The 20000-nt window shown below is 40.0% G+C and overlaps 1 protein-coding gene across 2 annotated transcripts in view; it reads left to right on the top strand.

The window, feature by feature from the left end:
- cacnb2a (calcium channel, voltage-dependent, beta 2a) overlaps nt 1-20000 on the top strand; it is a 196845-nt gene that overhangs the window by 163107 nt on the left and 13738 nt on the right. For both annotated transcript variants that reach the window (XM_061965775.1, XM_061965777.1), the window contains 3 exons: nt 10899-10979; nt 11062-11120; nt 18279-18388. In XM_061965775.1, the coding sequence (XP_061821759.1) occupies nt 10899-10979; nt 11062-11120; nt 18279-18388 (250 nt within the window). The remainder of the gene's footprint in view (nt 1-10898; nt 10980-11061; nt 11121-18278; nt 18389-20000) is intronic.

Below are 20000 nucleotides of genomic sequence, written 5' to 3'. Positions count from 1 at the left end.
TGGCTGTTGACCAAGTATGCTTCGCATTCGCTTGTGTGTGTGTGAAAAGCCGTAGATATTATGTGATTGGGCCGGCACGCAAAGGAAGTGCCTTTAAGGTTTATTGGCGCTCTGTACTTCTCCCTACGTCCGTGTACACAGCGGCGTTTTAAAAAGTCATACATTTTACTTTTTGAAACCGATACCGATCATTTCCGATATTATCGGACATCCCTAGTGTCTGTTAAAAAATACACATTATGATTAGAACTGTACATCAATTTTATTTTGTTGATTTTTAATTTTGTTGTATTTCTGTGTTCTACATTGTTAAATGTTAGCGTATCAAATTTGATCAAAAGACTGAAGAGTTGAGATATTCACAAACGAACCAAATCTATTGACTGGCTCATTGACATGAACGATGGGTGTGTTTTTTATTTGAAGCGTGACTAAACATGTACATGTCAACCAAGGCAGAAACAGCGACATCTTTGCACAGAGTGGGTGTGGGTCTCCTCTCTGCTCTGACTGGAATGGACTACATTGTCATTGCACTTAAAAATACAATGACAAACGACAGTACAGCAGACATTCAGTAATCAGGGGATTGCCTGTGAGGAAAGGCTCACAGCAGCACGTTGAGGACATTAGAGTGTTACGCGCTTTCATGTCTCCAAACATCCCAAACAAAAGTTGCTAAATTTGTCGCTCTGCGCTTTTGAGAAAGAAAGTCATTAAGAGAAATCGGCAAGTTGACAACACTGCGCTGAAGTGTGTGTGAAAAATAAAGGCCCACCTTAGGTTGCTTCTGATCGGTTTAGACCATGGGTATCAATTTCACTTGGACCTTGAGGCGATATCAAATTAACACTAAAGCTGGCCCGCCGATCCTCCCGGGAGTCTTCCTTCCAGCCAGCCAGCCAGCCAAACGAGTGCTGGCCCAGTCACATAACATGTGCGGCTTCTGCACGCACACACATTAGAATCCAACGCATACTTCATCAACAGCGATACAGGTTACACTGAGGGTAGCCGAATAAAAAACTTTAACACTGTTAGAAATATACGCCACACTGTGAATCCACACCAAACCAGAACCCTTTGCAGCACCAACTCTTCCGAGACGCTACAAGGTGTGTGTGTGTGGGGGGGGAGGGTTTGGTGGTAGCGGGGGCGTATTTTTCAGCGTCCCGGAAGAGTTAGTGCTGCAAAGGATTCTGGGTATTTGTTCTGTTGTGTTTATGTTGTGTTACGGTGCGGATGTTCTCCCGAAATGTGTTTGTCATTCTTGTTTGGTGTAGATTCACAGTGTGGCGTATATTTGTAACAGTGTTAAAGTTTTTTATATTGGCACCCTCAGTGTGACCTGTATCGCTGTTGATGAATTATACGTTGCAATCGCTCGTTCGTGTGTGCGTACAGAAGCCGCACATATCTTGTGACTGGGTCTGAACGATGTTAGAATGGATGAAAAGCGGACGTGACGATAGCTCGTATAGTACGTTAAAGGTTAATTTGTTCAACGTTGGCCCGCGGCTTTGTTCAGTTTTATATTTTGGCCCACTCTGTATTTGAGTTTGACGCCCCTGGTTTAGACTATGTGGTGCCTTCCGCGGTTGGCTGGATGTAGGCACAAGAATTTATGGATTAATCAGTGATTGGTCCTTTCGGTAAGTCAATCGGAATTACTTTCTGCCAGGTTGTTGTCGTCAGTCGCAAACGACAACAGTACTCTCGAATTACATTATCACAGAAGTCTCGCAAGATTAGAGCGGCCCTACTTTGTAGCAGGTCTACAATAAACCGATTCATGACTTTCCAAACGGACATTGACCGATCCATATTACATATCGATGGATCCAGAGGTTCGCCAAACGATGTATTCAACTTCAACCCTAAACTAACACCCTCCCCGGATTGTTAAGAATCAAATGTAAACAATCAAATGTAGATACTTTTTCTTATGCCTTCTGATCTCTCTCTCTCTCTCTCTATGTCCACTACTTGCTGGACATATCCTACCAAGTCAGACCTACACTGTTTCAATATCTATTTCTCTATTCTCAATTGTTGATGACTGATAACAACCAAACCTAACCCCCCCCCAGTGACAGCTCAGTGAGAACGAGCCTCTTTTTTTTAAAAGACCTGCTTTCCCATGAATGCATAATCAAAGTAGTCACTCCTGTTAACCACCGCCAGAAAGCAGTACAGTGGTACCTCGGTTTTTTGTCTACAGTCCACTCAAAAGGGTCGGAGTAAAGCCGAATCATATGAAAACTAGAGATGTCCGATAATGGCTTTTTTGCCGATATCCGATATTCCGATATTGTCCAACTGTTAATTACCGATTCCGATATCAACCGATACCGATATATACAGTCGTGGAATTAACACATAATTATGCCTAATTTTGTTGTGATGCCCCGCTGGATGCATTAAACAATGTAACAAGGTTTTCCAAAATAAATCAACTCAAGTTATGGAAAAAAAAGCCAACATGGCACTGCCATATTTATTATTGAAGTCACAAAGTGCATTATTTTTTTTAACATGCCTCAAAACAGCAGCTTGGAATTTGGGACATGCTCTCCCTGAGAGAGCATGAGGATGTTGAGGTGGGCAGGGTTGGGGGTTGGGGGTAGCGGAGTTAGTGCTGCAAGGGGTTCTGGGTATTTGTTCTGTTGTGTTTATGTTGTGTTACGGTGGGGATGTTCTCCCGAAATCATTCTTGTTTGGTGTGGGTTCACAGTGTGGCGCATATTTGTAACAGTGTTAAAGTTGTTTATACGGCCACCCTCAGTGTGACCTGTATGGCTGTTGACCAAGTATGCATCGCATTCGCTTGTGTGTGTGTGAAAAGCCGTAGATATCATGTGATTGGGCCGGCACGCAAAGGAAGTGCCTTTAAGGTTTATTGGCGCTCTGTACTTCTCCCTACGTCCGTGTACACAGCGGCGTTTTGAAAAGTCATACATTTTACTTTTTGAAACAGATACCGATAATTTTGATACCGATAATTTCCGATATTACATTTTAAAGCATTTATCGGCCGATAATATTGACAGTCCGACAACACTGCGCTGAAGTGTGTGTGAAAAATAAAGGCCCACCTTAGGTTGCTTTGATCGGTTTAGACCATGGGTATCAATTTCACTTGGCCCTTGAGGCGATATCAAATTAACACTAAAGCTGGCCCGCCGATCCTCCCGGGAGTCTTCCTTCCAGCCAGCCATGTGCGGCTTCTGCACGCACACACATTAGAACGCAACGCATACTTCATCAACAGCGATACAGGTTACACTGAGGGTAGCCGAATAAAAAACTTTAACACTGTTAGAAATATACGCCACACTGTGAATCCACACCAAACCAGAACCCTTTGCAGCACTAACTCTTCCGAGACGCTACAAGGTGCGTGTGTGGGGGGGGGGAGGTTTGGTGGTAGCGGGGGCGTATTTTTCAGCGTCCCGGAAGAGTTAGTGCTGCAAAGGATTCTGGGTATTTGTTCTGTTGTGTTTATGTTGTGTTACGGTGCGGATGTTCTCCCGAAATGTGTTTGTCATTCTTGTTTGGTGTAGATTCACAGTGTGGCGTATATTTGTAACAGTGTTAAAGTTTTTTATACTGGCACCCTCAGTATGTATCGCTGTTGATGAAGTATACCTTGCATTCGCTCGTTCGTGTGTGCGTACAGAAGCCGCACATATCTTGTGACTGGGTCCAACATAATAGTAAGAGTCCAGTCCATAGTGGGGCCAGCAGGGAACCATCCCGAGCGGAGACGGGTCAGCAGCGCAGAGATGTTCCCAACCGATGCACAGGCGAGCAGTCCACCCCGGGTCCCGACTCTGGACAGCCAGCACTTCATCCATGGCCACCGGACCTGTGTGTTTCCCCCTCCACAAGGGAGAGGGGGGAGCAGAGGAGGAAGAAAAAGAATTGGCAGATCAACTGGTCTAAAAAAGGGCGGCTATTTAAAGGCTAGAGTATACAAATGAGTTTTAAGATGGGACTTAAATGCTTCTACTGAGGTAGAAGCATTAGGTATTCCTTAGAGCAGTGTTTTTCAACCAGTGTGCCGCGGCACACTAGGGTGCCGTGAGATACAGTCTGGTGTGCCGTGGGAGATTATCTAATTTCACCTAAATGGGTTAAAAATATTTTTTGCAAACCAGTAATTATAATCCGCAAATGTGCCGTTGTTGAGTGTCTGTGCTGTCTAGAGCGCGGCAGAGTAACCGTGTAATACTCTTCCATATCAGTAGGTGGCAGCAGGTAGCTAATTGCTTTGTAGATGTCGGTAACATGGTTTGTCGTGATCACAATATGCGGGAGGCAGCGTGTAGGTAAAAAGGTATCTAACACTTAAACCAAAAATAAACAAAAGGCTAGTGCCGCTGAGAAAAGGTATTAAAGCTTAGGGATGACATGCAAAACAAAACTAAAACTGAACTGGCTGCAAAGTAAACAAAAACGGAATCCTGGACGACAGCAAAGACTTACAGAGTGTGGAGCAGACGGTGTCCACAAAGTACATCCGTACATGACATGACAATCAACAATGTCCACACAAAGATGGATAGCGTCCGCACAACTTAAATATTCTTGATTGCGAAAACAAAGCTGGTGTGGGGAATTCCGTTCAAGGAAGACATGAAACTGCTGCAGGAAAATACCAACAAAAGAGGAAAAGCCACCAAAATAGGAGCGCAACACAAGAACTAAAACACTACACACAGTAAAACACCAAAAAAACTAAAAATTAGTCACGGCATGATGTGACAGGTCGTGACAGTACACCTACTTTGAGACAAGAGCTATAGTGATCCATGGTTGGTTATGGTTTAAAGTCATATCCAACAATTGCGGGAACGACTTTTTATTGTCAATATCGGCTGCTGAGTTTCATTTTTTTATGTTTTCTGCTGATGGTGTGCCTCAGGATTTTTTCAATGAAAAATTGTGCCTTGGCTCAGAAAAGGTTGAAAAACACTGCCTTAGAGTGGGATTAGATGTCAATTTTGGGACACATCCTCAGTAGTGTTCCTTTGAATCCTGGGGTGTTTTTCGGCCTCTACTCACTAAACACCCTCATCAAAGGCGGCCAGCTAACAGGTGATCAAGCTTGTGTCCCGTGCCCAATCATTAGGATTAGCCTAGCTATAAAATGACGAACATCCCAAAGGGCTATGCAAGGTAGGGCTGTCCTCTTCCCTGAGCCAAGCTTAGAGCTGACCGCGTACCACAGAGGCCCAAATGACTGATGGACAAAATTCCGAAACAAGAGGAACTCCTCTTTAAGTTGACACCAAATGGGATTGTTCCTTGGGATGCTCCATTTCGTAGAAAGATCTGCGGGCAACCGGACGAGTTTGTTAGGCACAATGTTTGGTCGTTCAATAACAGAGACGTGTGCAAAAAGTGGGGCAGACTTTTGGTGGAAATGGGTTTTTTGAAAGCCGAAATCTATGTAAAGTGGGGCGTAGGAAAGTTAAGTTAAACTTAAAGTACCAATGATTGTCACACACACACACTAGGTGTGGTGAAAATTTGTCTGCCTCTGCATTTGACCCACCCCCTTGTTCACCACTGCTCCCCAGGTGAGGGGAGCAGTGAGGGGTGCCGCGCCCGGGAATCATTTTTGGTGATTTAACACCCAATTCCAACCTTTGGTGCTGAGTGCCAAGCAGGGAGGTAATGGGTCCCATTTTTATAGTCTTTGGTATGACTCAGCCGGGGTTTGAACTCACGACCTACCGATCTCAGGGCGGACACTCTAACCACTAGGCCACTGAGTAGGTGGCCTAGAGGAAAACCAAGGTGCCACTGTAAATAACAGTAATAATAATATCATTAAATCACTGAGCTTTCACTTGAAATGAATCATCAGGTGTCCATGTTTCAGCGCTCCAGGAAATGAGATGTTTGCACTTTTAACAAAAATCTGACTGTTTGATTTTATCATCCAATTCAACCTTTGATTTGCTTCACCAGCAGTCAGTTTCGGCTGATTTTTCTGGAAAATAGTACCATATTTTTCGGAGTATAAGGCGCACCTGCCGAAAATGCATAATAAAGAAGGAAAAAAACATATATAAGTCGCACTGGAGTATAAGTCGCATTTTTGGGTGAAATGTATTTGATAAAAGCCAACACCAAGAATAGACATTTGAAAGGCAATTTAAAATAAATAAAGAATAGTGAACAACAGGCTGAATAAGTGTACGTTATATGAGGCATAAATAACCAACTGGTATGTTAACGTAACATATTATGGTAAGAGTCATTCAAATAACTATAACATATAGAACATGCTATACGTTTACCAAACAATCTGTCACTCCTGATCGCTAAATCCCATGAAATCTTATACGTCTAGTCTCTTACGTGAATGAGCTAGATAATATTATTTGATATTTTACGGTAATGTGTTAATAATTTCACACATAAGTCGCTCCTGAGTATAAGTCGCTATGAAAAAAACTGCGACTTATAGTCCGAAAAATACGGTACATGAACGGCCAATGCCCATAAATGCCTTTCAATGCTGATTGCAACCACCGATCCCCTCTGGCAGATTATGTATTTTTAGTCCACCGGGTGACAGGCGGCCAGCAGCTAATTACGTGTCTTCATACACAGCATGGGGCCACTCCCTTAAGTTAATAATAATCACCTCCATTACAGCAAATAAACTGCATTTCTTAATATATTAACTGTAGTATCAAGTATTAATTAAAGCTGCAAGCAGCGTTGGTCGGGCCCGCATATTTGGCTGGTGCTAGTCCTAAGTGTCCCAATACTTTTGTCCAGTGTAAGCGTCCCAATACTTTTGTCCAGTGGTAGTCCTAAGTGTCCCATTACTTTTGTCAAGTTTTAGTCCTAAGTGTCCAAATACTTTTGTCCAGTTTTAGTCGTAAGTGTCCCAAAACTTTTGTCCAGTTTTAGTCCTAAGTGTCCCATACTTTTGTCAAGTTGTAGTCCTAAGTGTCCCAATACTTTTGTCCAATGTAAGTGTCCCAATACTTTTGTCCAGTGGTAGTCCTAAGTGTCCCAATACTTTTGTCCAGTGGTAGTCCTAAGTGTCCCAATACTTTTGTCTACTTTTAGTCCGAAGTTTCCCAATACTTTTGTTCAGTGGTAGTCCTAAGTGTCCCAATACTTTTGTCTACTTTTAGTCCGAAGTTTCCCAATACTTTTGTTCAGTGGTAGTCCTAAGTGTCCCAATACTTTTGTCAAGTTGTAGTCCTACGTCTCCCAATACTTTTGTCCAGTCTTACACACAGACATGCTAATGGATAAACTAACCACTAGGCTAGCTTTAAATAAGAAATAAGGGCTGAGAAAAATGTAAGAAGTCTAAATAGAACCACGTTGCCACAGAATTAAGCAACTTTTAATAAATAATCAACAAGTAGATGAAAAATAATCCAGAGAGAGGATAATATAACTTAGTCTGTCAGCATTGTTGCAGTCGTTAAAAACCTCCAAATGCCTTAGTGTCCACATGCGTGGACAGCACCTTTTAGATCTTATTTCCAAAATTGTGTACACGACTGAATTGGGGTCTTATGGCCTCTTATGTGGACACTTATACTGCCATCCTGTGGTGTCAGAAGAGTATAACATACAATGGAATTTAGAAAAAAAAAAGTGTAAAAATAAGAATTAGCATGTCACTAAACATGAAGTACATGTTTGTTACTATAGGTACATCATATCAAAAAATGATTCTTAGTTTTTATTCTAATTTGGGTCCAATAAGCCCAAATAGCAAAGATAAATAAAAAAAATCATGTAAACAAACAGCTTGGGCCTTAAGTTAAGACAGTGGTTCTTAACCTTGTTGGAGGTACCAAACCCCACCAGTTTCATATGCGCATTCACCAAACCCTTCTTTCGTGAAAAATTTATACAGTATATATATATATTTTTCAAATTCAAGACAAAGGTGCACAAAATGAACCATGTGCAAACATCACCTTGTTTAAAGAACAAAACCAACACAAAACAAATTACACACCTGCAAATCAGTGTGACTTCTGCTGTTGCCGAATCCATAATACGCTGATAGGGAGCAGTTTTTATTTACACGATGAGTCGGATGTGTCTCGCCCTCCGCGGCGGAGGGTCCGCCGAACCCCTGAGGCCGACTCACCGAACCCCTAGGGTTCGATCGAACCCAGGTTAAGAACCACTGAGTTAAGAGGAGAGCAGATCGATCCGTAAATTGCTGGAGTCGATACCTAGGGTAGTATCAGTACAGTGTATGATCAATATTTGTTTTAAATAAAAAAATATTTTTGTTAATGTTTACATAAATTAAAAGGACACAGGAGGACTGTGAGGGTGAAAACCAAAGGATTTAAAAGAGTAATATATAGTAGTTTTTACTTTTGTTTAGTTGTTGTGTACTATTGACATTGTTTTGATCAACAAACTGTATGTAATGAAAGAATAGGGGACTAGTTTAAAATACATTTTAAAACATGTATAGTTAATACATGGGATTTTATTGTTATCGGCACACTCTTGGCATTCTCTCGGTGAGCTTCAAGCACACCTGTGAAGTGAAAACCATTCCAGGTGACTACCTCTTAAAGCTCATGGAGAGAATGCCAAGAGTGTGCAAAGCAGCAATCAGAGCAAAGGGTGGCTATTTAGAGGAAACTAGAATATAAAACATGTTTTCGGTTATATCACCTTTTTTTTTTTTTGTTAAATACATAATTCCACATGTGTTCATTCATAGTTTTGATGCCTTCAGTGACAATCTACAATGTAAATCAGGGGTAGGGAACCTGTGGCTCTTTTGATGACTGCATCTGGCTCTCAGATAAATCTTAGCTGACATTGCTTAACACGATAAGTAACGAATGATTCCGCTGGTAATCACAGTGTTAAAAATAACGTTCAAAATGAAAAACATTCTCATCCATCCGTGTTCTATCGCACCTGTTCAAGAAGTCACATTAATATTTTATTTATTTTTGGTTAGCTTCAGAATAACAATGTTATTAAAAAGAATAAGAGACTTATACTCTAAAAATGTTAGTCTTACTTAAAAATGCACTTATTTAGTTGTATTCAGTGTTAAAAAATATTGGTAACACTTTAGTATGGGGAACATATTCTCAGTAACAAAGACTTAATTTAGAGTTATTTGGACACTTGGGGAACATATAAAGGTTAGGGTTAGGGTTACTAATAAGCAATAATTCTGAGGTTATTGAGGGAAGACTCTTAGTTAAAGGGGAACATTATCACCAGACCTATGTAAGTGTCAATATATACCTTGATGTTGCAGAAAAAAGACCATATATTTTTTTAACCGATTTCCGAACTCTAAATGGGTGAATTTTGGCGAATTAAAAGCCTTTCTAGTATTCGCTCTCGGAGCAAGCAATCCGCCATTTTCTCAAACACCGAGTCAAATCAGCTTTGTTATTTTCCGTTTTTTCGACTGTTTTCCGTACCTTGGAGACATCATGCCTCGTCGGTGTGTTGTCGGAGGGTGTAACAACACGAACAGGGACGGATTCAAGTTGCACCAGTGGCCCAAAGATGCGAAAGTGGCAAGAAATTGGACGTTTGTTCCGCACACTTTACCGACGAAAGCTATGCTACGACAGAGATGGCAAGAATGTGTGGATATCCTGCGACACTCAAAGCAGATGCATTTCCAACGATAAAGTCAAAGAAATCTGCCGCCAGACCCCCATTAAATCTGCCGGAGTGTGTGAGCAATTCAGGGACAAAGGACCTCGGTAGCACGGCAAGCAATGGCGGCAGTTTGTTCCCGCAGACGAGCGAGCTATCGACCCTAGCTTCCCTGGCCTGCTGACATCAACTCCAAAACTGGATAGATCAGCTTTCAGGAAAAGAGCGCGGATGAGGGTATGTCTACAGAATATATAAATTGATGAAAATTGGGCTGTCTGCACTCTCAAAGTGCATGTTGTTGCCAAATGTATTTCATATGCTGTAAACCTAGTTCATAGTTGTTAGTTTCCTTTAATGCCAAACAAACACATACCAATCGTTGGTTAGAAGGCGATCGCCGAATTCGTCCTCGCTTTCTCCCGTGTCGCTGGCTGTCGTGTCGTTTTCGTCGGTTTCGCTTGCATACGGTTCAAACCGATATGGCTCAATAGCTTCAGTTTCTTCTTCAATTTCGTTTTCGCTACCTGCCTCCACACTACAACCATCCGTTTCAATACATGCGTAATCTGTTGAATCGCTTAAGCCTCTGAAATCCGAGTCTGAATCCGAGCTAATGTCGCTATAGCTTGCTGTTCTTTCCGCCATGTTTGTTTGTGTTGGCTTCACTATGTGACGTCACAGGAAAATGGACGGGTGTTTATAACGATGGTTAAAATCAGGCACTTTGAAGCTTTTTTTAGGGATATTGCGTGATGGGTAAAATTTTGAAAAAATCTTCGAAAAATATAATAAGCCACTGGGAACTGATTTTTAATGGTTTTAACCATTCTGTAATTGTGATAATGTTCCCCTTTTAATGGCTTCCTGGTTGTATAATAAGGCCATGCAGAATAAGGCATTAATAAGTACTTAATAATGACTAAGACCCAATATGTTACTAATTTGCATGTTAATAAGCAACTAATAATGGTGAATATGTTCCCCATACTAAAAGTGTTACCAAAATATTATATGGCTCTCGCAGAAATACATTTTAAAATATTTGGCTTTCATGGCTCTCTCAGCCAAAAAGGTTCCTGACCCCTGATGTAAATAGTCATGAAAATAAAGAAAACGCATTGAAGGAGAAGGTGTGTCCAAACTTTTGGCCTGTACTTTATCTCATTTCCTGGAACGCGTCAGTGTTTTATGACTGATGGTAAAGGGTTTGTACAGTCCATCTTTTTCACGGGCCTCCTTCCTCTCAAAAGACGGAACACATTCCTCCATACGACGTGGTGCCTTCCATGCGACCCGTGGTTCTGGTGGGACCGTCACTGAAGGGTTACGAGGTGCGTCTCCAAACTAAGAACACAGACACAAACGGGGCTTTTTTTTTATTTTTATCTTAACCTCCTCTGTCTTTTTCTGCAGGTGACCGACATGATGCAAAAAGCCCTCTTTGACTTTTTGAAGCACCGATTTGAGGGAAGGTAGGTTCCCATCCCGCTTCCTTCCTCATTCCTCTTCTCTCTCTCCTCCAAGCGCCCTCTGGGGACTGCGTTGCTGCTTGAAATAGTCCCCGTGCATGTCCTTAATAGGCCATAGTGGACTTTGCAGCGGGATTCTTCTTTTCGATGTCGAGTCGTCTGCTCGTTGTCGCTCTGAGGAGCAAAGAGGCACCGTGCCAAGGTCCACTTTGGACTGTCAGCAGTATTCTTCACACATTAAGATCTGCAGCCACGAGACACATAACATGATTTAACGTTTTCTTTATGTCCTAAGCCACTAAAACGTCATGTCGTACATATCATTCGGGCATATAAAGATTGGACTCTGAGGGGAAAGAGATGCATTCAAATTAAGGCTGTCAAACTTAAAGGGGAACATTATCACCAGACCTATGTAAGCGTCAATATATACCTTGATGTTGCAGAAAAAAGACCATATATTTTTTTAACTGATTTCCGAACTCTAAATGGGTGAATTTTGGCGAAATAAACGCCTTTCTAATATTCGCTCTCGGAGCAATGACGTCACAACGTGGCGTCACATCGGGAAGCAAGCCGCCATTTTCTCAAACACCAGCTCTGTTATTTTCCGTTTTTTCGACTGTTTCCGTACCTTGGAGACATCATGCCTCGTCGGTGTGTTGTCGGAGGGTGTAACAACACGAACAGGGAAGTTGCACCAGTGGCCCAAAGATGCGAAAGTGGCAAGAAATTGGACGTTTGTTCCGCACACTTTACCGACGAAAGCTATGCTACGACAGAGATGGCAAGAATGTGTGGATATCCTGCGACACTCAAAGCAGATGCATTTCCAACGATAAAGTCAAAGAAATCTGCCGCCAGACCCCCATTGAATCTGCCGGAGTGTGTGAGCTATTCAGGGACAAAGGACCTCGGTAGCACGGCAAGCAATGGCGGAAGTTTGTTCCCGCAGACTAGCGAGCTAAACCCCCCTGGATATCTTGGCTCACACCGTCAAGAGAAGAATATCGACCCTAGCTTCCCTGGCCTGCTGACATGAGGGTATGTCTACAGAATATATTAATTGATGAAAATTGGGCTGTCTGCACTCTCAAAGTGCATGTTGTTGCCAAATGTATTTCATATGCTGTAAACCTAGTTCATAGTTGTTAGTTTCCTTTAATGCCAAACAAACACATACCAATCGTTGGTTAGAAGGTGATCGCCGAATTCGTCCTCGCTTTCTCCCGTGTCGCTGGCTGTCGTGTCGTTTTCGTCGGTTTCGCTTGCATACGGTTCAAACCGATATGGCTCAATAGCTTCAGTTTCTTCTTCAATTTCGTTTTCGCTACCTGCCTCCACACTACAACCATTCGTTTCAATACATGCGTAATCTGTTGAATCGCTTAAGCCGCTGAAATCCGAGTCTGAATCCAAGCTAATGTCGCTATAGCTTGCTGTTCTTTCCGCCATATTTGTTTGTGTTGGCTTCACTATGTGACGTCACAGGAAAATGGACGGGTGGTTAAAATCAGGCACTTTGAAGCTTTTTTTAGGGATATTGCGTGATGGGTAAAATTTTGAAAAAAACTTCGAAAAATATAATAAGCCACTGGGAACTGATTTTTAATGGTTTTAACAATTCTGAAATTGTGATAATGTTCCCCTTTAACACGTGCGATTAATCGATAAAATACGATCACATTAAACAGATTAATCACACCATTTATTTGGAGTCTCCTTCACCAATTCTGCAGATGGTTAACAGAAAGGCAGCATGTGTCGTTGTGTCAGGTCAATGCATGCGCCTGTCGGGAAGTGTTGGTGACGAACCCCAAGATGCAGAGATGGCAGGCATGATACAGGTTTTAATGTCCAAATGTATTTATTTTTTTATTAAATCAACATAGAAAAAACACAAGATACACTTTCAACTAGTGCATCAACCCGAAAAAAACATCCCTCCCCCATTCACACTCATCCACACCCACTCACACAAAAAGGGGTTGTTTCTTTCTGCTACCAATATTCTGGTTCCCACAACATGGACAACACGTCTGCAAGGGACACAGTCCCTGAAGCACACTGGTCCACTAACATTTTCATTAATTACTATTTTTTATGTAATTATTTTTATATTGTTTTACTCTCTTTTTTATCCAGGAAAATGTTTATTTATTTATCTTATTTTATTTTATTTAAAAGAAGAAAAAAAAAGGAAGGACCCTATCTTCACCAGACCAGGTCTTTAATGTCCAAAATTAGAGATGTCCGATAATGGCTTTTTTGCCGATATCCCGATATTGTCCAACTCTTAATTACCGATTCCGATACCGATATATACAGTCGTGGAATTAACACATTATTATGCCTAATTTTGTTGTGATGCCCCACTGGATGCATTAAAGGCCTACTGAAATGCGATTTTCTTATTTAAACGGGGATAGCAGATCCATTCTATGTGTCATACTTGATCATTTCGCGATATTGCCATATTTTTGCTGAAAGGATTTAGTAGAGAACATCGACGATAAAGTTCGCAACTTTTGGTCGCTGATAAAAAAGCCTTGCCTGTATCGGAAGTAGCAGACGATATGCACGTGACGTCACAGGTTGTGGAGCTCCTCACATCTGCACATTGTTTACAATCATGGCCACCAGCAGCGAGAGCGATTCGGACCGAGAAAGCGACGATTTCCCAATTAATTTGAGCGAGGATGAAAGATTTGTGGATGAGGAAAGTGAGAGTGAAGGACTAGAGGGCAGTGGGAGCGATTCAGATAGGGAAGATGCTGTGAGAGGCGGGTGGGACCTGATATTGGGTAGGTGGTAGCGGTGGTGCATATTGTAGCGTCCCAGAAGAGTTAGTGCTGCAAGGGGTTCTGGGTATTTGTTCTGTTGTGTTTATGTTGTGTTACGATGCGGATGTTCTCCCGAAATGTGTTTGTCATTCTTGTTTGGTGTGGGTTAGCCAAAATAAGAGCTCTGACAGGAAATAAAACACAAACAGAGGAAAAGCCAAAACATAACCAAACTGTCAGTGACCCTCAGTGTGACCTGTATGGCTGTTGACCAAGTATGCCTTGCATTCACTGGTGTGTGTGAAAATCCGTAGATATTATGTGACTGGGCCGGCACGCAAAGGCGGTGCCTTTAAGGTTTATTGGCGCTCTGTACTTCTCCCTACGTCCGTGTACACAGCGGCGTTTTAAAAAGTCACAAATGTTACTTTTTGAAACTGATACCGATAATTTTGAAACCGATACCGATAATTTCCGATATTACATTTTAAAGCATTTATCGGCCGATAATATCGACAGTCCGATATTATCGGACATCCCTATCCAAAATGCAGGGAAAACACGAAACAGGAACCAGGAAACAGGCAAACTGGAAACAGGAAACAATGAACTAGGAGACAGCAAACTGCAAACAGCTATCAATACTCCAGCACTGACTGGAGGGCGAGGCAGGTATAAATAGTAGCCTGATTGGCAATTGCCACCAGGTGTGCCAGACTGCCAATCAGGTGCAGTTGAGGAAAACAAGCGCTCAGGGAGACGTGCAGGAAAAGGAACCAAAATAAGAGCGCTGACAGGAAATATAACACATACACAGAGGAAAAACCAAAACATAACCAAACTGTCAGTGACAAGCCTGACAACGCCAGTACAAAGATGAGTGAGGGGCAGTGTTGGGTTAGTTATTGAAAACCAGTTAAAAGTTACTTTATTTCAAAAGTAACTCAGTTACTTACACCAGAAAGTAATGCGTTATTGTGAAAAGTAACTATTTAGTTACTTCTTTTTTTTTTTAAGGCTCCCATTAATGCCCTTTTAGCATTCATTTCAGTACTGTTATTGCACTGGAGAATAATACAATCTCTTGATCAACTTGACATGCATTTGGATCACTGAACTCTGTTAAGCAATGTGGTCTACATACAACACACAAAGACAAAGATATGTTTCAAAGGGCCAATTTGTTTCAGGCCAGAACAAATTGACAAGCTGCAACATAACATACATAAGTAACAAACAGCATAATAACAACATAGCTGTAAAGCTAGCTTCACCCAAAGAAGGCACACACTACATACACAAAGCCTAACCAGGCATTTTTCATATATATATATATATATATATATATATATATATATATATATATATATATATATATATATATATATATTTGCATACATATTAAATAGACATGTATATATGTATATATGTATATGTATATATATATATATATACAGTGTTGGGTTAGTTACTGAAAACCAGTAACTAGTTACAGTTACTAGTTACTTTATTTCAAAAGTAACTCAGTTACTAACTCAGTTACTTACACCAAAAAGTAATGCGTTACTGTGAAAAGTAACTATTTAGTTACTTCTTCTACTTTTTGTTTTTAAAGATCCCATTAATGCCCTTTTAGCCTTCATTTCAGTACTGTTATTGCACTGGAGAATAATACAATCTGTTGATCAACTTGACATACATTTGCATCACTCAACTCTGCTAAGCAATGTGGTCTACATACAACACACAAAGACAAAGATATGTTTCAAAGGGCCAATTTATTTCAGGCCAGAACAAATTGACAAAACTATTTTAAATAGCTGCAACATAACATACATAAGTAACAAACAGCATAATAACACTAACACTAACACTAACACTAACACTAACCACGTTAAACCCAGATTCCAAACTAACAAAGGTCTTAACTCATTCTCTTTCTATGCCACTTCAATATGGAATCCACTCCCAACAGGTGTAAAATAAAGGGCATCTCTATCCTCCTTCAAAACAGCACTAAAAGAACATCTCCAGGCAACTACAACCCTAAACTAACACCCTAATAATACCTCTTCGGATTGTAAATAATCAAATGTAGACATTTTTTCTTATACTTTCTGATCTCTCTCTCTGTGTCCACTACTTGCTATACATATCCTACCAAGTCAGTCCTACACTGTTTCAATGTCCATTTCTCTGATGATGCAATTGTTGATGACTGAAGTGTTGATACCAACCAAACCTGTCCTCCATATCCCACACCCCGGATTGTAAATAATTCAATGTATATACCCTGATGATTATCTTGTGTGATGACTGTATTATGATGTTAGTATATATTTGATAGTATATATCTGTATCATGAATCAGTGGACCCCGACTTAAGCAAGTTGAAAAACTTATTGGGGTTTTACCATTTAGTGGTCAATTGTACGGATTATGTACTGTACTGTGCAACCTACTAATAAAAGTTTCAATCAATCAATCAATCAACAACATAGCTGTAAAGCTGGCTTCACCTAAGGAAGGCACACGTGACATACACAAAGCCTAACCAGGCAGATTTGAATTGTTGTTTTGGGCAGTAGACGGGATCTTTGATCCAAGACACAACTTACATTTAACTAAAATGTTATTTTCTTTGTGCTCGACAAAAGAAAAGAAGTGAGAATATCTCATACTTGCCAACCCTCCCGAATTTCAGTGCCTCTCCGTGAGACAACCATTCTCCCAAATTTCTCCCGATTTCCAGCCGGACTTAAGGCACGCCCCTCCAGGTCCGTGCGGATCTGAGTGAGGACAGCCTGTCGTCACGTCCGCTTGGCCAACCAAAAAGTAACCACAGAACACTATACCGTATAGTCGTATAGTGTTCTGTGGTTACTTTTTTGTTGGCCAACGGTTTACGTCGTATTGCGCACCCCCTCCCCTCCCCTCCCCTCCCCACAGCCAGACACACACACACAGAGAGCGCAGAGGAAGAATCAGAAGCATGTCATTGCTTTGCTGCCATAAAACACGATCAGATCCTCAGTTTCTAGCCGATACTACATAAAAAATAACGTAAAATAACGCAGTAACGCATCATGTAGTAACGGTAACTGAGTTACTGAATATAAAAAATAACGCGTTAGATTACTAGTTACCGCCGAAACTAACGGCGTTACAGTAACGCGTTACTTTGTAACGCGTTAGTCCCAACACTATATATATATATATATATATATATATATATATATATATATATATATATATATATATATATATATATATATATATATATATATATATATGTAAATATGTGTATGTAAATATATGTATATGTAAATATATATATGTAAATATTAGAGATGTCCGATAATATCGGCCTGCAGATATTATCGGCCGATAAATGCTTTAAAATGTAATATCGGAAATTATCGGTATAGGTTATTTTTTATTATCTGTATCGTTTTGTTTTTTTTGTTTTTTGTTTTTTTTATTAAATCAACATAAAAAACACAAGATACACTTACAATTAGTGCACCAACCCAAAAAACCTCCCTCCCCCATTTACACTCATTCACACAAAAGGGTTGTTTCTTTCTGTTATTAATATTCTGGTTCCTACATTATATATCAATATATATCAATACAGTCTGCAAGGGATACAGTCCGTAAGCACACATGATTGTGCGTGCTGCTGGTCCACTAATAGTACTAACCTTTAACAGTTAATTTTTCTCATTTTCATCAATTACTAGTTTCTATGTAACTGTTTTTATATTGTTTTACTTTCTTTTTTATTCAATAATTTTTTATTTATTTATTTATCTTATTTATTTATTTATTTATTTTATTTTTTAAAAAGGACCTTATCTTCACCATACCTGGTTGTCCAAATTAGGCATAATTATGTGTTAATTCCACGACTGTATATATCAGTATCGGTTGATATCGGTATCGATAATTAAGAGTTGGACAATATCGGATATCGGCAAAAAGCCATTATCGGACAACCCAAGTAAATATATATGTATATACATATGTGTGTAAATATATATATGTCAATATATATATATATATATATATATATATATATATATATATATATATATATATATATATATATATGTATGTATATGTCAATATATATGTATATGTCAATAAATGACACACATTCAAGTAAAGTAAATATTTCAGAATAGCATTCTAAAAAAAAAAATTGCATATGTGTCAAAATATTGGGGACTTATTTGATTGAATAAAAATTTTGCAAGCAAGTGATTAACTGGGAATAATCGCGATACATCAATCAATACATTTTCACAGCTACCCTAGTGTCGTGCGTGCACAATGTCGTGATTGACAGTGTTGGCCTCCTCTTTCCTTGTGACAGGATATCCATCACTCGCGTCACGGCGGACATCTCCCTCGCCAAACGCTCCGTCCTGAACAATCCCAGCAAGCACGCCATCATCGAGCGCTCCAACACGCGCTCCAACTTGGGTACGTTTGAGCCTGGTGTTCGCTCGTGTGGCGTTCTGTGACTTCTCTTTCAAATCTGACAAGTAACGTGCCTTGAGATGATTTCCCGTGTGAATTACAGCCATACTTGCCAACCTTGAGACCTCCGATTTCGGGAGGTGGGGGTGGGGGTGAGGGGGGGGCGTGGTTGGGGGCGTGGCTAAGAGGGGAGGAGTATATTTACAGCTAGAATTCACCAAGTCAAGTATTTCATATATATATATATATATATATATATATATATATATATATATAAGAAATACTAAGTCAAGTATTTATATACATATATATATATATATATATACACATATATATGTATGTATATATATATATATATATATATATATATATATATATATATATATATATTTAAGAAATACTTGACTTTCAGTGAATTCTAACTATAAATATATATTTATTTTATTATATATATATATATATATATATATATATATATATATATATATATATATATATATATATATATATATATATATATATATATATATAAAATAAACACTTGAATTTCAGTGTTCATTTATTTACACATTACACACACATAACACTCATCTACTCATTGTTGAGTTAAGGGTTGAATTGTCCATCCTTGTTCTATTCTCTGTCACTATTTTTCTAACCATGCTGAACACCCTCTCTGATGATGCATTGCTGTGTGGCACGCACAAAAGTGCTTTCATCAAATGCACTAGATAGCAGTATTGTCCTGTTTAAGAGTGTCACAACATTGCTGTTTACGGCAGACGAACTGCTTTACGGTAGACGAAAACGTGACTGCTGTTGTTGTGTGTTGTTGCCGCGCTGGGAGGACGTTAATGAAACTGCCTAACAATAAACTTAGCAGGAACGCAGCAAGTGTCTAAACCAGCTTGGATGGCGTTCCTGTCATGAGTGGAAGGCACGAGGCTGGTCTTTTTGGGAACCCTGCCCTGCCGCCATTGTTTTGCTGGCTGTCTCCAGCCTGGAAGTGTTGTTCTTCACTCGTGACTCAATCCTGTCAACTGTTACACAACAATCCTACTTTACTGCATTGATCTACTAAGATCCAAACAAATTTTATTTGTAGAGCACAATTCGTACACAAGGAAACTCCAAGTGCTTCACAGAAAATTACATGAAGGTAAAAATAAAATAATCATAATCCCCAAAAAAATCAAGTTCAAATGAAAATCAAGGAGTGTAGGTAAGATACTTTTAATTGTCATGTAACCCAGGTGGTTCAGGCCCCTGCCTTTATACCATTCTGCACTGGAATGCGGACCCTAGTCGCAGAGGTGGGTAGTAACGCGCTACATTTACTCCGTTACATCTACTTGAGTAACTTTTGGGATAAATTGTACTTCTAAGAGTAGTTTTAATGCAACATACTTTTACTTTTACTTGAGTATATTTATAGAGAACAAACGCTACTTTTACTCCGCTCCATTTATCTACATTCAGCTCGCTACTCGCTACTGATTTTTATCGATCTGTTAATGCACACTTGGTTTGTTTTGGTCTGTCAGACAGACCTTAAAAGTAGGTTCTAGCGCATGCCTGCGTTTCACCAATCAGATGCAGTCACTGGTGACGTTTG

This window comes from Nerophis lumbriciformis, linkage group LG07 (genome assembly GCF_033978685.3).
Source record: "Nerophis lumbriciformis linkage group LG07, RoL_Nlum_v2.1, whole genome shotgun sequence".
Lineage (NCBI taxonomy): Eukaryota > Metazoa > Chordata > Actinopteri > Syngnathiformes > Syngnathidae > Nerophis > Nerophis lumbriciformis.
This window is presented reverse-complemented; position numbering and strand designations above follow the sequence as displayed.